Source organism: Lolium rigidum, chromosome 6 (assembly GCF_022539505.1).
Source record: "Lolium rigidum isolate FL_2022 chromosome 6, APGP_CSIRO_Lrig_0.1, whole genome shotgun sequence".
NCBI classification, from domain to species: domain Eukaryota; kingdom Viridiplantae; phylum Streptophyta; class Magnoliopsida; order Poales; family Poaceae; genus Lolium; species Lolium rigidum.
In genome coordinates, this window is record NC_061513.1 from 275,654,993 (window position 1) to 275,676,969 (window position 21,977).

A 21,977-nucleotide genomic window follows, 5' to 3' on the forward strand; every position below is an offset into this window, starting at 1 on the left:
AGCATACTCGTACACATATTCGAGATACATTGGATAAAGTCCAACTTGGCAAATCACTAGTCTTAGGAGAATATAAAATCAAAACAGGGTCAAAATATAAACATTGAATATGTCAATAATATATTATCATTGCATGCAATTACACATGCCACATACTAGTTTTATTAAAGAAAACGCTGCATCTATTTTTTGAAACATATAAAGTTTCCTAGATGATCAATTCATCATTATTTGGACACACTTTCTATCTGCACGAAGGGGAAAAACTACTGTTTAGATGGTGCCGGTTGGCAATTAATCTTGCACGGACAGTTTGTGAAGCATTCTCCAAGATTTGGCCAGCAAAGATTATTCAATTTACAGCAGAATTGATGTTCCAGATCTTTGCCCTTATCCTTCTGACATGGGGGTATGGTTACGTCGCCTTGTCCGATGATCTTGTAGCTCCCCTTGTGGACGTTTAAGCTATCACCTAACATAAAAGAAAGTGTAGACTTAATATCTCAAACAGACAAACAAAATGGCATATATGTATATAGTAATATAGTATATGTTATATGGACGTCATAATTTTATAATTTTATTTCCTCATGAAGAAAACCCAATGTATTCAATAAAAAATAAAGTAAAAATCTAACAAGACAATCTAGCTAATTCCCAATAGAGTGAACTTTGATTTGTTAATTACCGTAAACACATCCAAGACATAAAAAACACAATAGTAGAACGAGAGGAAGCACTAGCAGAAGTCCTTGGACACTGTTCCTCATGTGTTTCGTCATGATTTTTTAGGAAGTAATGTGTGGTCTTCTTTTCAATGGCATTGATGAGTGTATGACCATCAAACACGCTTGCTTCATGTATTTATAGGAAAGTTTCTTGATGCTCACGTACACCCTTACATGAAATATTAATGCTTGGAGTTAAGGCAATTTTAAAAGTTCAATTTCGGTAAACTTGACTAATTCCTTATTTTTTCTTTAAAAATTCTGGAGACCGTGCAGGCGAAGGCGGCCAGCTGCGACGCAAACAGCATCCCATGTGCATCGCGCGCAGCCGTGCCCCACGGTAGATGGAGGCGGGCAGACCGAGGCGGAGACGACGTGGGCGAGCCGGCCGCGGCAACCTACCAAGGCAGGCGCTGCAGCCAGCCAGCGAGTCGACCGCGGTGGCCGGTGTAGGGCGGATGATGGAGGAGAGCCGGTGTGAAGTCGACGCCGAGGTTGGAGTAGAGGCGCGTGATGACGGCGGCGGTGGACGACTCAATCCGATCTATGATCGGCAAAACCAAAAAAGAAAACGTCGGTCGAGCGACCGGCGGAAAAAAATGACTCGAGGGCAGCGGATCAACGAATCAGGGGACAAACCCTTATACGGGTTGCGCGGCCCCCGGAGTAGATCATGGAGATCGACCTCCCCGGGGGCGGCGCGGAAGCTTGGGCGGCGGCTAGGTTATGATTGGCGCCGCTCTGATACCATGTAAAACGATAGATAGGGGTTTGACATAATGTGTTGGATGTTGTATTGAGCCTCTCGGCGAGTATATTTAGAGGTACAAGTCTTAGGAGCCAAGAAGAATATCTTAAAGATAAAGCATAAGATGATTACAAATCATATACTACCAAATACACATATACCAAATATATCTCTAAGATATAGCAAATATATCTCTAGCACTCAGCTTCCTCCTATCTCTCCTCGCTCGCGTTCTCGACCCTACCAGCGCCCCCAATCCCCTCCTAGCGCCTCCACAGGTGCTGCTGCTCTACGCAGGCCACCAAATCCTAGCTGGTTGCCGGCGCAGCTCCGGTTCCTCCGCTCCCTTCTCCCGGCCGACTCTCTCACCGTCCATGTTTCCGCGAAACCATAGCGTTTCGGCGTTGAGGACCACGCGTCTGAACTCACGATATAATCTATGCACTCGAACCGCCAATCTTCCAATCCCATTCTAAATCTTGTTCCCCTAGCCTGACTGGAAAAATCAGCTTTTTCTTGAGAGCAGCCGGATAAGGAGGCCCTGATAAATACGTGGAGAAAGTTCTCGGAGCAGTAGGCCAGCGCTACAGCACCTCCTTCACTATCGTCATCATCAAGGTCAGTCCCATCCTGTTCTGATTCCTCTTGTATAGGTGGCACTTTTAGATGTATTTGATGCTGTTAACAAGCACACACGCATGGGTGGAGTACTGATCCTCAAGTTTAAGACGGTTGTACCTAGTGTTGTTCTGTACATGAGCATGTGTGCCTCACCAAACTACAGAATTTACGAATGAAGTAAACCACACTACCTTGAGATCAGCGACCAGGAAGTTCTAGCTTCAATTCAGCTAAATTATGGGTGTAAGATGCTATTCTATTCGCTAATTTTCTTGCATACTAATCTCTGAAACTAAATAGTATAATTGAACCAGAAAAACGTACGTACATGAATTGTTATTGTTTTCTAGATTATTGTATTTAATTGCCCAAATCTTCCATTGAACTACAGTTATCTAGGTATTTGTGCAGGTCTTCAGTTATCTAAGAATTTGTGCAGGTTTGTTAGATAATTTCAGGACAGCAAGAGTGTAGGACACCTAGGATGATCCATATGACTTTCTTGTCAAACATCCGTGTGCATGATTTTTTTTTCTGATGTTGCCATTTGCAACTTCACTATATAGTTCATCTGCTTGTTTCGTACAATAGTTCTTGGGATAATTTTTTGAGTCTACATCAATTCTAATGTTTTTCCATGGCATGTCATTTTCAGGATAATTGTTGTGCCACAGCCATACTATTGTCATTTTCATGCGGTGGCAGCAATGGCATCCACCCCTATGAATCTATGATGTTGTCCTTCTTGCAGATAAAGTTCCTCCTCTTTGTCTTCTTAGCTCTGACTTTGGGGTTTCGTCATGTTCTTGATCTAGAATGGAGCAACTGCGTTCACAGTGATGCATTCAAGAATTTGAGTGCATTTATGCTGCTGTATTGAAATATAGTGCCTGTGGTTTTTTAATGTGAGGTTGCGAGCTCAATCTGGTTGAGATTGGATGATACCATAAGGGTTGCAGGAGTTATTTGTATGCATTCTCTTTTGAAAGTACAAAGTAAAAATTGCTTGCTGTGGCATTCTCTTTCGGAGGAAGCTACTGATCTTCATTAGCTTGTACATCTTGCAAAAAGAAATTTTGGCAAAAAAGCATGATGCGTGAAATTTTATGTACATTTGTGCCTCTGCATACACACAGTTTGTCTGATAGATTACTTGGCCGTTGAAATGTGTCGTGTACCATTTCTATCCAAGAGTGTTCTTTATGGTTATCTAGATCATGTATTGTGTATCAAATAGTTCTAGTATTACCATTTCTATCTCACAATATGTATGGTTATATATTGTGTGTCAAATGTTGCAGAAAATCTGTCCTTGCAATAATACAAGTAGTGATTAATTGCCAGTCGGTCAGACCAGTGGCCGGTACGTAGGCGGTAGCGATGCATAGAAGCTCCACGAGCTTTTGGCATATTACTTTTCAGACCCAACAGAGGACAATCCCAACAACACAACTAACTCAACAAAACAGCAGGAGAGAAAATGTGGGCTTAATTTCAATCCACAAAAAATGACGATGTCATTCTACTGAGAGTTAACTTAGTTTCTAATAAACTAAGAACTGGAGATCCATGGATTAATTGTGTTTGCTCTATCAGTAGCTCATCGGACAAGGCATTATAACAAGCAAAATGGTTTGAAGACAAATACACAACAAATATTACATACAATGGTAACATAAGTGAGTACAAGTATTATCGGAACATGGATCGATGAAATTTTTGTAGGCACAATATCACGGTATTGCAATAGTACTGCAGAATTCCCCAGCCCGCATGGCTGGCCTAGTGATGGAACTTCCTTACCTTAACAGCCACCGCCACCGCCACCTCCACAGCCTCCTCCTCCTCCCCCATGTCCTCCACTATGTCCTCCTACGTATCCGCCGCCATGTCCTCCTACGTATCCGCCGCCTGCCCCTCCATCGCCCCCTCCATCTCCCCCACCATCACCCCCACCTCCGTCAACAGAATCTCCGCAGCCTCCTCCTCCTCCTCCTCCTTCCTCGGTAGGCCTTCTGCGGCAGCGTTGAGGGTTCGGCTTATCATCAGTGCAGCCAAATACAGCAATGGCCACAATCGCAACAGCGGCCACGAAGCCAAAAACCAGAGCCACGATGCTGCTAGGCGCATACTTCACGGAGGCGGCGGCGAGCCCCAATACCCTAACCATTGTAGCTGCTCCAACAAGCTTATTGGTTGTCTGTGTGCAATGTAGTGCGGATAGGCAGTACTACTTAAAGGCTTGGCCGGACAATTGGGAGGTAATGACTCATTCAGGGAATTTCTGGTCGCCTGTTTAATAATCGCGAGTTGTTGTCTAGCCTTCCAGCCGCCTTATTAAAATACTCCGATTACTGTATGTTAGCATATATTTTCGGTGTGACTAATTATCAGTAGGGAATCACATGACGCGCGCCATCGAACCTCCAATGAATTATTATACTCCTGTGACGCCCTTTGATTATACTAGTACAGTACTCCGTATATCAGATCGATGCCTTAATGATTGCATTCCAGACCAAGTTGGTGATCGTGAATTTCCACGGGCGGTTGTCTATACCGCGAGAACTCAAGCGCCTCGGATTGAGGGATTCAGACTGTCTGTTATGTAGTAACCACTAGGACAAATAATCAAATAGCGGTTGGGAAAATCTTGGATGGACGTGTGAAAGAGCTTTGCACGGCACCTTGACCAAATTACAGGAAGGGTCTCTAAAGAACTTGAAATAATAGACCAGCCCTTCGAGTTTTCATACAGGACCCTAGCATAAAAATTGAAAACGCGATCAGGTCGATCCCTGGTCTTCGCCGGAGGAAGGACTCTGCCATCGACTGCCTTCCGCGCTGCCGGGGAACAAGCCACTTGGGGGGCGGTCAGCAAGAACTGTCGACGACGAGCCGGAGAAAAGCCTCCCTGTGGAGGTAGATATCCTGGAGAAGGGCCGCCCTTCGGCCATAATATGCAGGGGCAGGGCGATGACGCCGGCAGAAGTCCCCTGGTGAAGAGCTTCCTAGGAAGAACGCCGCTCCGACAGCGCCGTTGATGAAGCAGACGCAGCTCCAAAGCACTTGTGACACTGCAACCAGTGCGGAGAAGCAGCAACACCATTGTTGTCCTTACCCTCGCCGCCACGGCCGGCCGAGAGGAACAACTTCAATGTGCTACCCCCACACCAGAAGCAGCAGGGATAAGACCTCCAAGAAGCAGACGAGTTGGTGACGACGTGGTTGTGCCCCTCCTCGCCTCCACGGTCGGCCAGGAGCTCCTCGACGACGTTGTCCGCCTACGTGCGCGCGCTTTCCCCCTCGCCTCCAAGGCTGGCTAGGAAAAGACGTCGCCCGCCGCTTCCGCGCTGCAACAGGTGGTACACCGCGCTCTTTTATTAAAGTGAGCGTCGGTCCTCTTCTCCCCTCTTCCCTCCGACCACCGGAGAAGAAGAGGAAGCGCAAGAGAGACCCTAAAACAACTGAGATCCAGGCGGCCAGATCCCCTCCTCCGCTCCCACTACTGGGCATCAAGCCCCCCACCGGCATACTGCCGCTAAACCTACCTACTCTATTTACTCTGGCGCCTTCCCTCCGCCCATCTCTACCGGCATCGCCGGCGAGATCGGCCTTAGGTCGGCCCGGCGCCTTCGAAGGAGCTCTTAGTTACTGTGGGTAAGAAAGAAAAAGGGAGGGGGGAATGAACCGGTCGCACGGCACCTTCAGTTCGAGCTTATCAACTACCAACTTGGCCGTGTGCTGGGAAAGTCACGGAGTTTCAGAGTAATTAAATTTCGTTGGGGCGTGGTGTGGGCCGCTCCAAATTTGTTGAAAATAAACTGACAAGAGAAATAAGAGAAAACCAAATACTATGAAAACTTCATGGAAACCACCACTAGTAGAAAACACGACTTTAGTCCTGATTAGTAAGTGTCTTTTGTCTTGGTTTTCCAAATGGGACTACGGAACCATGACTAAAACCCTCAATCTTTAATCTCAATTATGTTACAAACCGGGACTAAAGACTCTCCATGTGAGCTGTGGGCGCGTGCTGCTGCGGAGAACTTTTAGCCTCGGTTTGCAACACCAAGGGAACTAAAAGCTGCTACATTATTTTTTTTTTCATTCAAACTTTTTTCTTTTTTTCCCACTCCCTCCTTTTTTCTATTTTTTCAGAATTAGTATTATTTGAGTTATTTGACTGGTTTAGTCTTTTAATACACTTAATCTCTAGTCAAATTACTTACTCGTGGTCAAACTACTTGATCGGCCACCCATTTTCAAACTATTCCAGCACTAGCATGCTTAATTTCTAAGTTAATTCCGTCCCCGCTTCCAAATGTTTTGCGCACACGTTATTGATATTATTATCATAGCAATCCTATTAACATCTAGGTCACGATGTCACACTTCTATATTGTTTGAATTTCAAATAAATTTTTTAATAAAAAATTAATAAAGTTATAATAATCTTGAATAAATAAATAACAATAAAAATTAATTTTTTGCAAAACCTAAAACGTGAAATTTTTCATATTTCACTTTGGCAGTTTGGGAATCTAATAAAATGGCCGGTGAAATCAGATGTAACTTTTTCCGTAGATATTAAACATTTTTTCGAGTTTGTATGCAAAAGTTATTATCATCTTACCGAAAAATAAATTTCTTGCAAAGTAATTCAAAGTTTATGCTTGTTATTTTCATATAATAACTAGATCACCTAACCTACCTACATGACTACATCTAAAATGATTTTTATTTTGAATTTTCTATCATTTTTTTTGTATTTTACAAAGCTAAAAAAAGACAATCTAGGGGGAGTCAAGAAAAAAAAAACCTAGAATGTCTTTAGTCCCGGTTAGTGTTCCAATCAGGACTAAAGATCTACCCATTAAAAAACCTAGAATGTCTTTAGTCCCGGTTAGTGTACCAGTCACAGCCTGCCGCAACACCTTTAGTCTCGATTGGTGTCTCCAATCGGAACTAAAACCGTGCAGCATCTTAGCCGTTTGAATCAGGACTAATGCGAGCATTAATCCCGGTTCTAAACGTGATCGGGACTAGCTCCGAACGAAAGACCCTTTTTTACTAGTTCACATTTGTAAGTTAAGAAATACTCCAAAAAAAAATATGGTATGTTAGGATTTTTTTTTTTTAAATGTTTGGATTAAAATTTTCTACAAAAACATATGGTATTTCCTTCCCAAAATAGGCCTAAAAACCTGAAATACGGCCCTTCATTTCATGTTGGACATAATATTGGTGCCTAGATTAACGTGGCCACCGAACTTGAGGAGTGGTATTTTCCGATAAACAAATATATTAATATCGGGAAAATACCAATTACAACCGGTCTCCGTAGCAACACAATGCACTAATGGCAATACGGCTGTACACATCAGAAAAAAAATTATAGAAAAGAAAATTACGCCATGGCGATCTGCCGGAAACAAAGACAGACGATCGATGGAAGTTATAAATAGATAATGTCATATATAGTATATGTGACCAGTTAAAATACGTAATCTCCACGGAAACGTACTGGCCTACTGCTACTGGGCAAAGCCCAATTCACAGAAACGCGTCCCTCACGTTACCCTCCAAACGCAGGGAACACGGCACCGAGTCACAGACACGGACATACAGTATATATTTCCTTTCCACCAACACAGATTTCCTCCACCAACGAACTTGTCGACATTTTAAAGCAAACGACAGTCCATCGTCTTCCTTGCTGCCCAAAATCAACCGCCCAGAACTCTCGCCTCTCTGGTTAACTTCCACATAGCTAGATTGGTGAGTATAAATTGCATTGTCTCCATCAATATAAATTTTAAACCCCTTTATATCCTCCGCGTTAATTCAAAGGCAACTTATCGTTGTTTTCCGCAGATGGATCATCCAAGGCCAGACACAAGCCGCGAAACTGTGTTCGACAACCTCCCTGAGTCAATCATGGCCGGGGAGATATTCATGAGGTTGCCGGCGAAGGACGTCCTCCGCTGTGGTGCCGTCAGCAGGTCATGGCGTGGCACCACCACCAACAAGGCGTTCCTGCTCGAGCACCACAGCCGCCAGCCGTCGCTCCCCCTCATCGTCTTCCCTCACGAAACCAGCTCCCTGATCCGCACGGTTGATGCCTTTGACATCCGTCGAGCCCCCGCCGAGCGTCGTCCTGTCCTCGGGTTCAACGACTGCATCCATGGTCAAACATTCAGTATATGTGCCTCGTGCGACGGCCTTCTCCTGCTCTCCCTAATGAACTACGTCCGATTCAGCATCGTCAACCCAGCGACACGCCAGTGGCTGGCGCTCCCTCGCCTCGCCGGGGCTAGTGGCAACATCGCGGGGATGTACCCAAGCCCAGGCCGTTCCGATGAGTACCGCATCCTGTTTTGGAGGGGTAAGCATGAGGTTCGCAATGCTGGCTACTACGTCCTCACAGTGGGCTCCTCCCAGAAGCCGAAATACTTGGGGCTGCCAGCTGCCTCCGCTTGCGTAAAGGAGGCGGTGATGAAGGCTGGAACGAATCCAAGCTGGTGGAGTCCACCTGTTCTGGTTAAGGGTTGCCTTCACTGGAACCGCTCAATAGATTGGAACCGCAGCCCTTGGAACCGCGGCTCAAGCGATAGAGTATTTGTTTTTGACATACTGGAAGAGTCATTTAGGTTTATGACCTCTCCGGACAACGTTAGAGGCTTTCGGGTTTTGTTTCAGATGGAAGGCATGCTTGGCATGAGGTGCTTAGATACGAACGAGGGGGTTATGCAAATATGGGTACTGCATGACTACGAGCAAGAGGCCTGGTCACTTAAGTGTCAGATTGATTTGCCAACCACAAAGTATTGGTATCGTACGATTATGTCTGATAAAAGCGATATGCTGGTCTGCTATTTGGAGTCGTTCTTACACCAACTTCACTACGATGATAACGGGAAGTTACTGGAGAAATTTCAGTGGGAAACACGGTCTCCAGACATTACTGAACACTGGTTCAAAGAGAGCCTTGTCATGCATAATTTTTTTCCAAAGCGGAGAGGTAGCCGTGTGAGACAAGCACGATTTTTCAGAATGCTTTAGGTATTGCCGGGATTATTGATAATCAGTCTTAGTACTCCTGGGAGTTTGTATAGCATGCAGATAAAACTATTTTGTAGTGAAATGGACATGTTGCCTTCAGTGATAATCTATTGGATCGGCTAATTAACTTCGATTTGTTCGTAAAGTATAATTGCCATTATCTGAATTTGTAGATACTTTGTTAGCTCAATGTTTAATTTTTTGATTCTTTTGACCTCGAGGACTTGGCTGCGGCGAGCACCATCCGAGAGACACTTTGGAGCTTTTTAAAAATAATATTGGAGTGGTTAGAAAATAAACTTGTCCCTCAACAAGTAAGAGTTAGTATTATTAGAGTGGTATAAGATGCTTTCCAAGATCAAAAAAAGGAAACAGAGTTACATTTGGCACAACACTGACCTTCTAATCCCAATGGTAACTTTTCCAACTCATCGGTTGTTCGCCGTGCTTGATTCTGATTGCTGGTTTTAAATCTTGTTGCTAGAAGATCTCAACAATCAGCATGAGAAGATGCTCTGCAGCTGCTCAATGATCATCAGTCGACAGAATGTATACTCGATCTAAACACTTAGGACACAAAGCTTCAGAATTCATACAAAAATCTCGAATAAAATGTGTTGAAACAATTCTGCACACAAGTTAGAAAAGTTAGAAAGCTTGTAAGTGTTGTTTCCTCTTTACAAACAAAGATTGTTGTTTGTTATCCTTCTGTTACAAACAATGGAACAGAGAACAATTCAGCTTACCAGTGTACAGACTATCTTCCATCGTCCAAGTATCAGCTTCATCCTATTATCTATATGAGCATGGAACATCCAATCGCCCCAGCACCGAGCTTCGAGCTCCAGGAATTTCCGAGAATTGCTCATGTCTCCGGTGATGCCAAGGGCAGAGGTTTCAGCGACTATCAATTTGTATGTATGCATTGACCTCCTACGACAGCAGTGCCTCCGGCGACGCCCAGATATGGCAACCTTTGATTCTGTCCCTACAAGATCTTGACGGGAGCGGTGGAGCAGAAGGCGTCCCGTTGCCCGCCGGCGCCGACACGGAAGTGCCAGAGGCGGCCTTTGGCGGCGACGAGGTTGTCCTCGCAGAGGTACTCCCTGGCGTACCAGCGCTCCACGGTCCGATCCATGTCGTGCACCGCCACGTCCACCACCCTGCCGCCACCAGCCGCGGCGGCCGCGCGGGCGAGTGCGGCCGCCGTGTAGATGGCGCCCATTCGCCCTGGCTCCTCGGGCGCGGCCCCGCTCGGCCCGTCGATGACGACGACGTCCCACCTGGCGTCAAGCACCTCCCGAGGCAGCGAGGTCAGCGCGAGCCGGCACCCAGACTTGCGCACCGTCCCCGTCGGCCGCGCGCACGCCGGGCCCGCCGCCCGCGCGCGCCGCAGTAGCGCCCACGCCTCCCCGGCCGCGTCGGGGTACCCGGCCCGGTGGACGGCGGACGAAGAGCCGCCGACACGGCCAGCGAGCACGCGGCGCGCGGCGTCCCCGTCCTCGGCGCTGTCGGTGACGAAGGCGGTGGCGGCGCCTGGCCCGGAGTTGACCGCGGCGAGCGCGAGGAGCTGCGGCGAGAGGCCGAACACCAGCAGCCTGCACGGCGCGCGCGCGGCGACGACGGAGCGGAGCAAAGCGAACTCTTTGGCCGCGAGGCCGTCGTTCCTGGCGGCGGTGCCGTTGCCGGACTCCCACTCCGCGCGGTGGAGATGAGCGGACGAGGAGGCGCCGGCGGAGGGGTGGGTGATGAGGAGGAACTTGATGAAGGAGAGCGTGGAGAAGACGACGAGGATGGTGATCAGCAGCTGCTTCGGCGACATCATCGTCCTGCTCCCGCCGATGCTTATCGGAATCTGAATTCTTGGCGACATCATCTTGCTCGCTTCTCGATCTAACCCTCTCACTCTCCTGCTCTACTGATTTCTCGCCGATTCCTCTCACCAGATCTCAGCCTGCTGGTCTGAAATCTGAATCTTCCTGCTCTGTTGCCTTGCTTGTCCTCCGCATGTCTGCTACCGGTAGGTAGATTTGACTTTTTTTTTCGTGCTCTGATCGTTGGTGATGTCCTCCGCAGGTCTGTTGGGAGTTGGGACAGAGATCCGGTGCCTCGCTGAAGGCAAGGCACGGTGCGCCTTGACCCCCTACATCCACCGCTCACTGGCATCCAACGGACATCAGCGGCCAACTACAAAACAAGTACGAGTACACTGGCATCCAACGGACATCATTTTTTAATAAATCTGGACATTTTTATTTGGATTTTTCAAAATTTAAACATTTTTTAGAGATTGAACATTTGGAAAAAAAATTAAAAAATCGAAATTTGAATACTTTTTGAGATTGAACAATTTTTTAGATGAACATTTCTAATTTTTTTTTTGAAATTGTTATAGTAACAATTTTAGGAGACTGAATGTTTTTGAAATGTATAAATATTTTTCATTTTAAATTTGAACAAATTTAAATCTAAGTTATCTATAAATATAAACATTTTAAAATTTAAAAGCATTTTCAAAAAATATATCTCTACTATCTAAAAAGGAGAAACTGGTTCTGTTTCCTCCGGTCGTAGCTTTCGTCAAGCATATTTTCAGTAAGACAATTTTACCCTCCCACCAAATCAAATCAGATACTCCCTCCGTTTCTTCTGGCGCGATTATTAAGGAGGCGATCGGCAGAAAAAAAAACCTTCCAAACTTGCCCCTAGAAAAAACCTTCCAAACTTGGAGAACCTGACTCGCTTGCATGCAGTCTATAAAGATCCTCCCGCAGCGTATTTATAGGAGCGAATCAATAAATTCACACAAAATTACTAGGAAAGAAAGGAAGCTGGCTCGTCTCGTTAATTAAGGAGCATGCGTATTTTGTGAGGAGCATGCATAGGAGAAATCCTCTCGCATCGTATTTAGTGAGGAGGCCATCAACACTCTTTGACCTAACCTCCGCCTCCAATCGGTCATACGGCGCGGCCCCTCCGCCTCACGTCTCGATCTCCTTTCGACGGCGGGCGCAACGACAAGGCCAGCGGCAGCACCAACAAAAGAAAAGGCCTTCTTAAGCCAGAGTAGCTACTCGATTTGATCTCAACGTCGTCTGGTTTGTCTATTTGAGCTAGCATCAAAGGGATCCTATGGTTTGCAATAGCCAGTTGAGATTTGCTTTCTTTGATCCCCTCTTTTTCTACGGAAGCTGAAACCCTAATTTGGATTTTCAGATCACGTGTGGTGAAGTGGCTGCAAGAACACACTCCACGGCCATCTCCATAGGGCGGTCGTCCTCGCGCAGCGTGCCCTGTCCCAGGCTTCGCTGGTTCGTCCGATGCCGCCATCAAGTCAAGCTGGTTTGGTTAATATAAAGTCAAGAAAAAGGCAATGAAAATCCATCTCCAGTTCTGCACTTCTTGATATGAATCTTTTGCATCTAGATGCAAGCAAAGTGGTATATTGTGCTCTCAAAAAAATTTACTCTGAAATTCATCTGTGCAGTATATAGTGGTAAATTGTTTCTTCATGATGCAGACCGAAATATATCTATCTCTACTATATTAAAAGAACGAACTGGTTCTGTTTCCTCTGGTCGGAGGTTTCGTCCTACATATTTTCATCTGACCAATTTACCCTCCCACCAAATCACATAAGGAAACCACTGTAATTTTTTTAGGTTACTAAATTTCCAGAGTTTCTGTTTTTACCCCTCCCTCCACGCACGACCGACCGACTCCGCGCGCTCCACCGCTCCACCCACTCTTCTCCCTCGCGGCGGCGCCCTCTCTCTCTCTCTCTCTCTCGCGACGATGGCGCCGTCTCCCTTGCGCGTCACATGACGGCACCCTCTTCCTCGCTTGCATCGTCTGCGCTGATCAACAAATATGTTCGCCTGCACATGGAGGTTGAGGTCCAAAATGGGATCTTTTACTCCTCCGGCAGCCAGATCTGTTGTGTCGGGCTCGATCTTTCAGGGACGAATTCCAATCATGTTGTGGCCGGCAGGGACTACCAAGACGGCTGCCAGCGGGTCGCGCTCTTCTTCGGCACGCAGATCGGCACCACCGAGGGATTCGCCAAGGTACTCTTCTCACCCTCGCCGCCTGCTCTGCTTGAATTCTCATCTATTTGCGCGGAACAACCCTAAGCTCGTTGCTCTCTCAGACGCTGGTGGAGGAGGCCAAGGCCAAGTACGACAAGGTCATCTTCATGGTGGTCGATCTGGTACGGTTCCGATTCCATCCTCAATGCTATGTTGCTTCCCAAAATTCCCTCCCTCTTTTCCCCTTGTGGGGTATATTATGATTGACGCGTCCCGCTGATTGCTTCATTGGATTGGGGTTCAGGACAATTACGGCGCAGAAGACGAGGATCGAGGAGTACCCGGAAAAGCTCAAGAAGGAGAACATGGCGCTGCTCTTCCTGGCAATTATGGATTAGCAATTTCATCTCCACCTTTTACTGATTATGTTCAGTACTATACCTGTTCAGCAAAAGAAACCATGCATATTTATTCAAGCTAATCCCTGTTCGAACCAGCACTAAAGCTAGGGCAGCTGACGAGTGATTTCTCTGAACCCATTCTCATTTGTCATAAGAAGTTCTCTATTAGATTGTGAAATACCATTGCACTTGAAGGTTAAACTGCGAATTTGTTCCCATGACAGAAAATTCTCTGTCAGAATGATGGAGTAACATTTTTGTTTTCTGTACTTGTCTTGTCATGTTTGATTTTCATTATTCTGTTATGTCAGCCTGCAATTACTTTTGGTCATTGTTTATTCTCTGCACTTATTTAACTCAATAATTGTGTAAATCTGAAAAAAGAAACTACTCTATGTTAGCTTATCATAGAGTTCATTGACATGTTTGCATTTTCGTAGTTGCATGTTTGCATTTTCTGAAGGAAAATATTTAATCCTCGTTTCAGGAGTTCATTGACATGATTTGCTGCGGGATGCTGCGTCCAATGGTGAAGCCATTGAATCAAGTGGAAGGCAAGTGCTTGAGCATTTACTACAAGCCATGCTTCCACAATTTCTGAAGCAGGTCAGGTATATACTCGCTTGTTTTTTTTTATACTACGGTAGCCATTTTTTAGTACTCCCTGCATTTTTAGTACTTCAACCTGCATTGTTACAACCTGAGATATATATTTGGTGGTACAATAAAATCAAGGATGTACTGTATTCAAAGTAAATGGAGTATTCTTCTTGCTATCTGAAGAATACTAAGGTCTGAAACTACTGCAGTATCACTATTAGTACTGCCGTATCTCTGAAAATAGTAAGGCCTGCAATTCCTTGTGCTTGAAGAGGTTTTGTATCTTGGCAAAAGAATTTCTAAACCTTCGTTACTGAACTTGTGCAGGAGTTATTTTCCGCAACGCTGAAACTTTGTTTTAGAATTCTTGCAGAGGTCTTAATACACTCTCTCGGGAGTACATTACATACTTCTTCATCGTACTAAGACTTGTGTATACTGTTCAGGATATGGTAGTTTTTTCAGGAGATCATGCTGGTCGAGCAGGTCTCGGCAGCGGCGATGGATGCGGGAGTTCGATCTCCGGCATCGGGGGAGACCTGACCCGACATGCGGCGGTGGTGGGGACCATACTGGTCGAGCAGGTGGCCGCGGGTGGTCGCCGACAGCGTGGAGACCTGCTATGCAGGCCTGGGTCAGCTGGTTTTACAAGCCCTAACGATGGAGTGCGCGGCTTGTTACCTCTCGCTAGCTGGGTTTTGCACCTGAATATATGAAGATGCTTGTGCCAGTGAGGAGAAAGAGCTTCAAGAAGAGCAGCGGCCATGCAGCCTCTCCCTACTGCTGTGCTGTTCATTGTGGCGGTTCAGTTCTGGGTGATTGGTACGTATGTTCTTCCGTCCATACCATGCATATATTCTATTGATTTGTCAGACAATTCATTTGATTGTTTCCTTAAGCCAGGGAAAGAACCACAGTTTATGATTTTGAATATGTCAAATGCAGAGAAGGTCTCACGTCTTCGAGCTAGCAGCAGGTTCACGGTAGAAAATACTCATCCAAGAACAGCAGGTTTGTAGAGCGTAGGTTCCTTGTATATATCAGCAACCAGCGTATTGAGAATATGAGCATTGCTAATTATATTCAGTGTTTGTACATTATATCTTAGTACAATCATAATTAAACAGGCCAAATTATAAATTGTGCATCCATCATAATTGTGATGATGGTAATTTTAGGTGCATTTGGATGAAGGGCAACCCGGCTATGATTTGGTGAGTCAACCTGCTATGTCATCATTCTGGTATTCCATGGTGATCATCCGTTGGATTCACTCATTATAAGAGGCCTTCCCTAAGTCTGGTTTTTTTGTTGTGCTGGCCACAGAGTGCACTTTGCCAGAATGAGGCATGCATGACATATCATACTTCACATAACGAGGAATTGTTTGAATACATTTTGTGTCGTGAATTATCTTCTGAAGCCAGAATAAGGTTTCTTCATTTTGTCAAATTATCTTCTGAAGCCTAATTTAAAAGCATAAACACATTGGTTAAGAGTATTAATACACCACCCCACTTGATTTCTTATTATGGCTGGTTCATGAAGAAACTATCTTTCTTAGTGCTACATCTGCCAAGCTGCAACATGTCGCACTAAACATGCCGTAGAAAGAGTATTAATTGGTCAAGAAAGTCCCTAGCTGGATGGAACTTACCATTATATGACCTTACTTTTTTATCCTCTTATCTGACTGTGCCTCTTTATATTGCATGTTGGATCGTGGGAGTGGCTGGCAAGAATAATTGTGGAGGTGAGCAGTGAGTTATTTCTGAATCAGAATGCTTGATAATTTTGGTGTTCCGATTGAGGTCTGAACTAGGCTTTGTTGTATATTGGATTCAAGACAATATAATGGAGAGAAAGAACCTAATGTTGGAGTATATGTTTTGTTTTTATTAGTTCACCGTCTGTCTTCCATTTTTGAGATATATCGTCTTCAAAGATGTAGAAATTTGGAGGCACCCTTTGTTATTATCCGTTGGTCACCGGTAGAAATCTGAATTGTGAATTCATTTGTGGAGTCAAGTACAATACAAATCACAATTGGATTTCTTTACCAATATCTATTGTTCGGTTCCAGTTTCCTACCAATTTTAGAATCCCTCGTGCTAATATAAATTTTAAATTAGTCACATCTTCGCTTGTTATCACTTTTGTAGTATTTGGATCTAGCAGATCCTGACAAATGATTGCTACTGGAGTCTTCAAGCTTCCTATGATGTAACATTGGGATGTCGTGAGTTTGGAGATGAGAGGGATGGAACATTGGGATGTCGTGAGTTTGGAGATGAAAGGGAACTGACACACCTTGTGGAGATGCGGGAAAATTGGAAATGTGCAGAAGTCGTAGGATACTAGCGAATTGTCGAGTGGGCCTCTCCAGCAGACCATGACGGGTGAGGTGTGGATTGCCGTCAACCATCCACTCAGGGAGGCTCGTGACACGGCCAACCCACCAGAGCAAAGCGTCCTCGTTGGCGTCAAGCCGAGCACACTCCAGTTCACCGGCTTGTCCCGCGGGGACAGGAGGCTGGTGTTGTGGAGCCCTCAATTGTGCGCGCGTTGGCCGTGGCCACGAATCCGGTGGGCAAGAAGTCAGAGCCTCTGCCTCCACCTCCATTGGCGACAGGTCACGCTCACCTGGCATGTAGCATGCCGAGATTGAGCTTAGCCTGCCTCCTCGAGATCTTTGGTGACCGGGGTCAACGACTAGGGATAATAAGATACCAGGGGCGTATCTCCGGCGGTGAGGAGTCAGTGGAGTGGGCGGTCCTCTCGCCGGCGTTGGGGAGGCCGGGAAGGGAGCGGAACTCGCAGCAGCAACAAGGAAGGTGAGAAAATCGCGGTAGTGGTGGGAGGAAGTGGAGGAGCAGATCCTCTCTCCAGCGGCGGGGAGGCAGATAAGGGGCAACCGTCTGCACAAGCAACTGAAGCCAATGAAGGGGATTGTCGACGTGGCTCGACGAGGAAAAGAGAAGACAATGGCGGAGGTTGAGAGTGTGATGTGTCCGGTTCATGTTGTCATTTTCTTTCCTTTCCGTAATCCTCTCCTTTATTTTCTTCTCGGCAGTGTGGCAATGAAGTGAGCTACTTCATCAATTTATACACTTTTCAGTACGCAATGAAATAAATGTTAGATTTTCTTTGGTCCAACTAGCGTTAGGATTATATTAGGATCTTAAACATTATGCTTGCTTTTCAATTTTAAAATCATCTAATGTCTTTTTCATAACTGTTTTAATTTATTATGTTGAAAAAATCATCATTTTCTCAAGAAATTGTATCCTGCAAATTCTGTAATGAGGCAAGTCATTTGTGGTGTGTGGATGTTTAACTTGACGAAATATAGGATGAGAGATATTTTCTTAATATTTTTGAACATGTATTTACTTAGGTAATAGGATACTTACTCTATATGAAATTATTATTGGAAAAAAACAACTTCACCTACTATTTTTCAGATTCATATGACATATTTTATGACAATGTTTATTTTTATCAAGCTAAAATAGAGTGAAACATGAAAGCAATTACATAACTCAAATTTGAATTGTCGCTTGTTTGTGGATCATGCGATTGCATGCACACGCTTACATCGTTAGGCCATACAACTTATTTAAGTAGCTAATTAAACCACACATAGGTAAAAGGTAATAAGCAACAAAAGACAAGTAGGATTCGAAGGACAAGTAGGATTTGTGTTATTATATTTATGAATATCAAAATGTTGTTTGCACTAATTAGAAAAGAAGTACTCCTTTACTTATACATGGGTTTGCAGCACTCATATTTTGTGAGCCAATAATACACCCAAAAGGAGGGGTTGTTGAGTTGTTAGTTATGACGGTCCAGAACACAGTGGGACTTACAACAGAAGAGTAACAAGAAGACCTAAAACTTGAAAGAATGCAGATGCACAACAATGTTATCTTGTTATTGTTATTGCATTTGGTATTATCATGTTGTATTATATTATAATATCTCTGGTTTGTTTTAAATTTTTGTAGTGAGTTGTAAATTATATATGTGTATTGAGAAATAAAATTTGAAGACCCGTGGCAACGCACGGGCATTTGTACTAGTAGTTTCTAAAAATGTAAAATATTTTTGAAATCTGACGGCTTTTCAAAACCTGGAAATTTTCAAAATCTGAACATTTTTCAAGTCTGAATTTTTTTAAGCGAAATTGAAATTTTTGAAACTGAACATTTTACAAAGACCAACATAAACTGCAGAGAAACCAAAAACAACTGAAAGGATCAGAAAAAGTTTTGTTCCCGGACGAAGAGCGATCAAGAAAACCGCCAAACTCACATAGTCTTGCTCAACGGAGTTAACGGGCCAGCCCAAAAACAGGGTGTGCGGTGGTTGGTGCGTGACTACCTGGTCGGCATATAGGATTTGCCTCGGAGTACGGCCCAAGATAGGCTGAAACGAGAAGGGAAGCGGCAACAACACCAGCACGCGCGGCGGCGCTACGCTCACCGGCGATGTACGGCGAAACCGAGCCCGCCGCCGCCGCCGCCTCGGAGCGCACGGCGTTCCGGCAAGCCGAGAAGAAGTACAAGCTCTACAAGCCGCCAAGCACCAAGGGCAGGGGCAGGTCCGTCTCTCTCCCCATCCCCACCTGACGTCTCAACGCTGAAACCCCTGAACCCTAACCTCCGAGGCGCCGCCGCAGGAAGAAGACCATCGGCGGCGGCGTTGGGGATCTCTCCGAGGTGGTGGACTTCCACGCGCTGCTTGCTGGCGGCGTCGAACTGCCCGCCGGGATCTTGAGGTGCGACTGCCCAGGATTCGACCTGCCCGTGTTCCGCTTCTTGGATCGGCCCGGTAACTTACTCGAGAGCTCTTCCTCTCCTACTCTTTCTAATTTCTGTACTCACGGACCATGGCATTGCTCTGAACAGCGGCAGCATGGAGGAGTTTATTCTCTTCGTGCTCCATGGGTGCTTATCGGTGGAATTTCTCTTAGCTAGTGCTAATGTGCTAGTGGGTATAGATGTTCATGTGAAGACTAGATGGATAGTGCTTCTTTAGCTTATTTTCCGATGATCGTCGACTGGTCGTCGTCTGTGGACATGGTGTTCTTTGTGCATGGTTCTTGATGGAACACAACCTTTCATTACTGTTTCTAGTTTTGGGTCATGGAGTATTGGAGTTGCTGCCTAGTTAGCTTCACTCTTTATGATTGGGACGTTTTATTCAAGTAGATTTTTCACCATATTTCCTATATGTCTCGAAAATTAGTATTGGAATAGCTTGAACAATTTCCTGATAGCTAGGGAGACCTCAGGTTCCTCTCTTATAATATAGTATAGGCTACACCTGAATTATTATGTCAGTAAGTTCTATGCCCAAAAAGTAAATGCGAAGGACAAATCATATTGTTCGCACAATGAGTATTGAACGAACATCTTAGCTAAAGCACTGCATAAGCATTACAGTGCGCAATGCACATCTTATATGTCATATTGCCCCCATACTCATAAATCATGATGCTATTGCACTTACACTTGCTGATATGCTTTTGTTTTAATTTTGTAGGATTCTATTTCATTCCTGGTGCTCTTTCTACCGAGCAACAATGCTTTTGGATTAGGGAGAGCTTGAAAACATTTCCGCAGCCTCCTAATAGAACTAACTTGACTGCTCTCTATGGTCCAATTTTTGATCTACTCACTGCTGCTAAAAACCAAAAGGTCTTGCTTGAAGTGCAAAATTCTGATGGCCAAGAAAGTAATGAACGGAGTAACAGTGGAGAAAAAACATGTTCCATCAACTTCAAATTTGTTGAACACTCAAAGATCGAAAAGGGGGAAACACGTAGGTCAACCACAGCAACTACTCTTGTTCGGAAGCTCCGATGGAGCACCCTTGGCTTGCAGTTTGATTGGTCAAAAGTATGTACACTTCGCTTCAACAGGAGTGCTAAGAATTATATTTATTTCCTTACTTTCATTTCTCTTTTTGCATTCAATGATTTTAGCTTGGCTGTCTGGTGGTATTCCAACTTTCTGATACCTTACACCCAGAAATAAAATAGTTCCTACATTTTTTCGTAAAATTTGATGCAGTTATTAGAAACATGCCTTAAGAGGGTTTGTTTAATAATGATTGTTCTTGCAAACTGTCTTTAAGCATGATGATCTTCTGATGTAATAAGAAATAATCTCAGTGCAAATATATCATATATTCCCTCTGTCCCAGAAAACTTTTCGCAACTTTGTCTAGATACAGATGTATCTAGATGCATTTTAATATTTTGGATTTTTGATACATCCATATCTAGACAAAGTACTGTTTATCATGATTGAAGTTGTCTTGAAGCTCTCACATGAAACTGGATGCATACTGGCAATCTTTTTTACAGTACTGACAGTTATGTATCATTGATAGCATAGTAGTTGGTAGGAGAAAATTTTACCAGCAACGGCATTATTAATATTTTGTAAAATCATTTTGTGGTGACTGGTAACAGCGGAACTATGATGTATCACTTCCACATAACAGCATTCCAGATGCCCTTGCTACTTTAGCGAAAAAGATGGCCATCCCAGCCATGCCTTCTGGCGTGGAATTCAGTCCAGAAGCCGCCATAGTAAACTATTATGGTCCAAGTATGTTGCTTGCCTCTTTATACAATGGACCTTTTAGCTGGATCCATTCTATTCAAAACTGTCTCGAATTTTTATGCTTCTTTCTCTATCTTTACTGCAATATTATGTTTTTGGCTTCTGCAGGCGACATGCTTGGTGGCCATGTTGATGACATGGAAGCAGATTGGACAAAACCTATTGTGAGCATAAGGTATAATGTTACAACCGCTTTCTTACATCACGATCTTCCCTTCATCTTAACATAATGTCTTACCCACTGTTCTTTTAGTTTGGGTTGCAAGTGCATTTTCCTTCTTGGAGGGAAGACGAGAGATGAAGTTCCAAGAGCAATGTTCCTGCAAAGTGGTGATATTGTATTGATGGCTGGGGAAGCACGTGAACGCTTCCATGGTAATTACTCTGCAAAATGGGAGTTCCATCTCGATTGTCAACTGAAATACCATGTCATCCATCAGGTCTGTACGATAATCTTTTGCTTCTCTCACAGGGGTCCCGCGGATCTTCACTGAGAGTGACCAGCAAGAAATCTCTGGACTGGTATCACAACTTTCTGGCGATGATGACCGCTTTATCTTGGACTATATCCATAGTTCAAGGATAAATATCAACATCAGACAAGTATACTGAGGTTTGCTTCAATTCGGATTAAAAGGTGTTGGTAGGCCCACTAGCGGAGTGCAATGTCTTGTTTAGCTGCACCTGGAGTGGGATGTGAAAAGGTTGCTGAAAGATGGTTTAGTCCTTGAATGGCAGTTCAGTCTAAACGAAACAGGAAAATGATGTGTTTGTCGTTCGAAGTGTAAAACATTAGCACGGTTTCTCAAATGACAGTTCAATCCTGAAACTAGCCAGAAAAATGATATTTTTGCTACCCAAAGTGTAAGCCAATTAGATACCCCTGGCAATATAATGTGGACCGTAGCAGGATTGCTGAAATGGCGATTCATCTTCAAACAAACCAGGAAAAGGATACTTTTGCCAGTCAATTTGCAGGCCAATTAGTTTAGACCTTGAGTAAGGTTTCTAACCGAGGAATGGTTTGACCACTGAATTGGCCTCATTCTAACTTGTAACCTCATATATTTCGGTTTTCTGTTGCTTCAATTTTCTGTAGCAGTCCTGCTAATGCATGAGAGTGTACATCTGTTACTGTATTGCTTAAT

At 44.5% G+C, this 21,977-nt stretch overlaps 3 protein-coding genes across 3 annotated transcripts; 2 read left to right on the top strand and 1 right to left on the bottom strand.

Annotated features, from left to right (window-relative positions):
- Positions 1 to 7,974: 7,974 nt before the first annotated feature.
- Positions 7,975 to 9,273, top strand: LOC124664169 (F-box protein At3g07870-like). Its single transcript, XM_047201748.1, has one exon. It carries the CDS (start codon positions 7,975 to 7,977, stop codon positions 9,160 to 9,162), a length of 1,188 nt encoding a protein of 395 aa, XP_047057704.1. The 3' UTR covers positions 9,163 to 9,273.
- A 528-nt stretch (positions 9,274 to 9,801) lies between these two features.
- LOC124667796 (probable methyltransferase At1g27930) lies at positions 9,802 to 11,083 on the bottom strand. The gene has a single exon (XM_047205038.1). The coding sequence runs from the start codon at positions 11,036 to 11,038 to the stop codon at positions 10,151 to 10,153; it is 888 nt and encodes a 295-aa protein (XP_047060994.1). The 5' UTR covers positions 11,039 to 11,083; the 3' UTR covers positions 9,802 to 10,150.
- A 7,591-nt stretch (positions 11,084 to 18,674) lies between these two features.
- LOC124665381 (alpha-ketoglutarate-dependent dioxygenase alkB-like) lies at positions 18,675 to 21,977 on the top strand. Its single transcript, XM_047202793.1, has 7 exons — positions 18,675 to 18,797; positions 18,876 to 19,027; positions 19,742 to 20,097; positions 20,676 to 20,814; positions 20,938 to 21,004; positions 21,083 to 21,204; positions 21,302 to 21,977. The coding sequence occupies exons 1-7, from the start codon at positions 18,685 to 18,687 to the stop codon at positions 21,439 to 21,441; spliced, it is 1,089 nt and encodes a 362-aa protein (XP_047058749.1). The 5' UTR covers positions 18,675 to 18,684; the 3' UTR covers positions 21,442 to 21,977.

What these genes read in the sequence shown, in the direction of transcription:
- LOC124664169 (XM_047201748.1), top strand. Translation starts at nt 7,975, where the DNA reads ATGGATCATCCAAGGCCAGACACAAGCCGCGAAACTGTGTTCGACAAC.
- LOC124667796 (XM_047205038.1), bottom strand. Translation starts at nt 11,038, where the DNA reads ATGATGTCGCCAAGAATTCAGATTCCGATAAGCATCGGCGGGAGCAGG.
- LOC124665381 (XM_047202793.1), top strand. Translation starts at nt 18,685, where the DNA reads ATGTACGGCGAAACCGAGCCCGCCGCCGCCGCCGCCTCGGAGCGCACG. An exon ending in AGCACCAAGGGCAGGGGCAG is followed by an intron (nt 18,798 to 18,875) that starts GTCCGTCTCTCT and finishes GCGCCGCCGCAG; the next exon opens with GAAGAAGACCATCGGCGGCG. An exon ending in AAACCTATTGTGAGCATAAG is followed by an intron (nt 21,005 to 21,082) that starts GTATAATGTTAC and finishes CTGTTCTTTTAG; the next exon opens with TTTGGGTTGCAAGTGCATTT.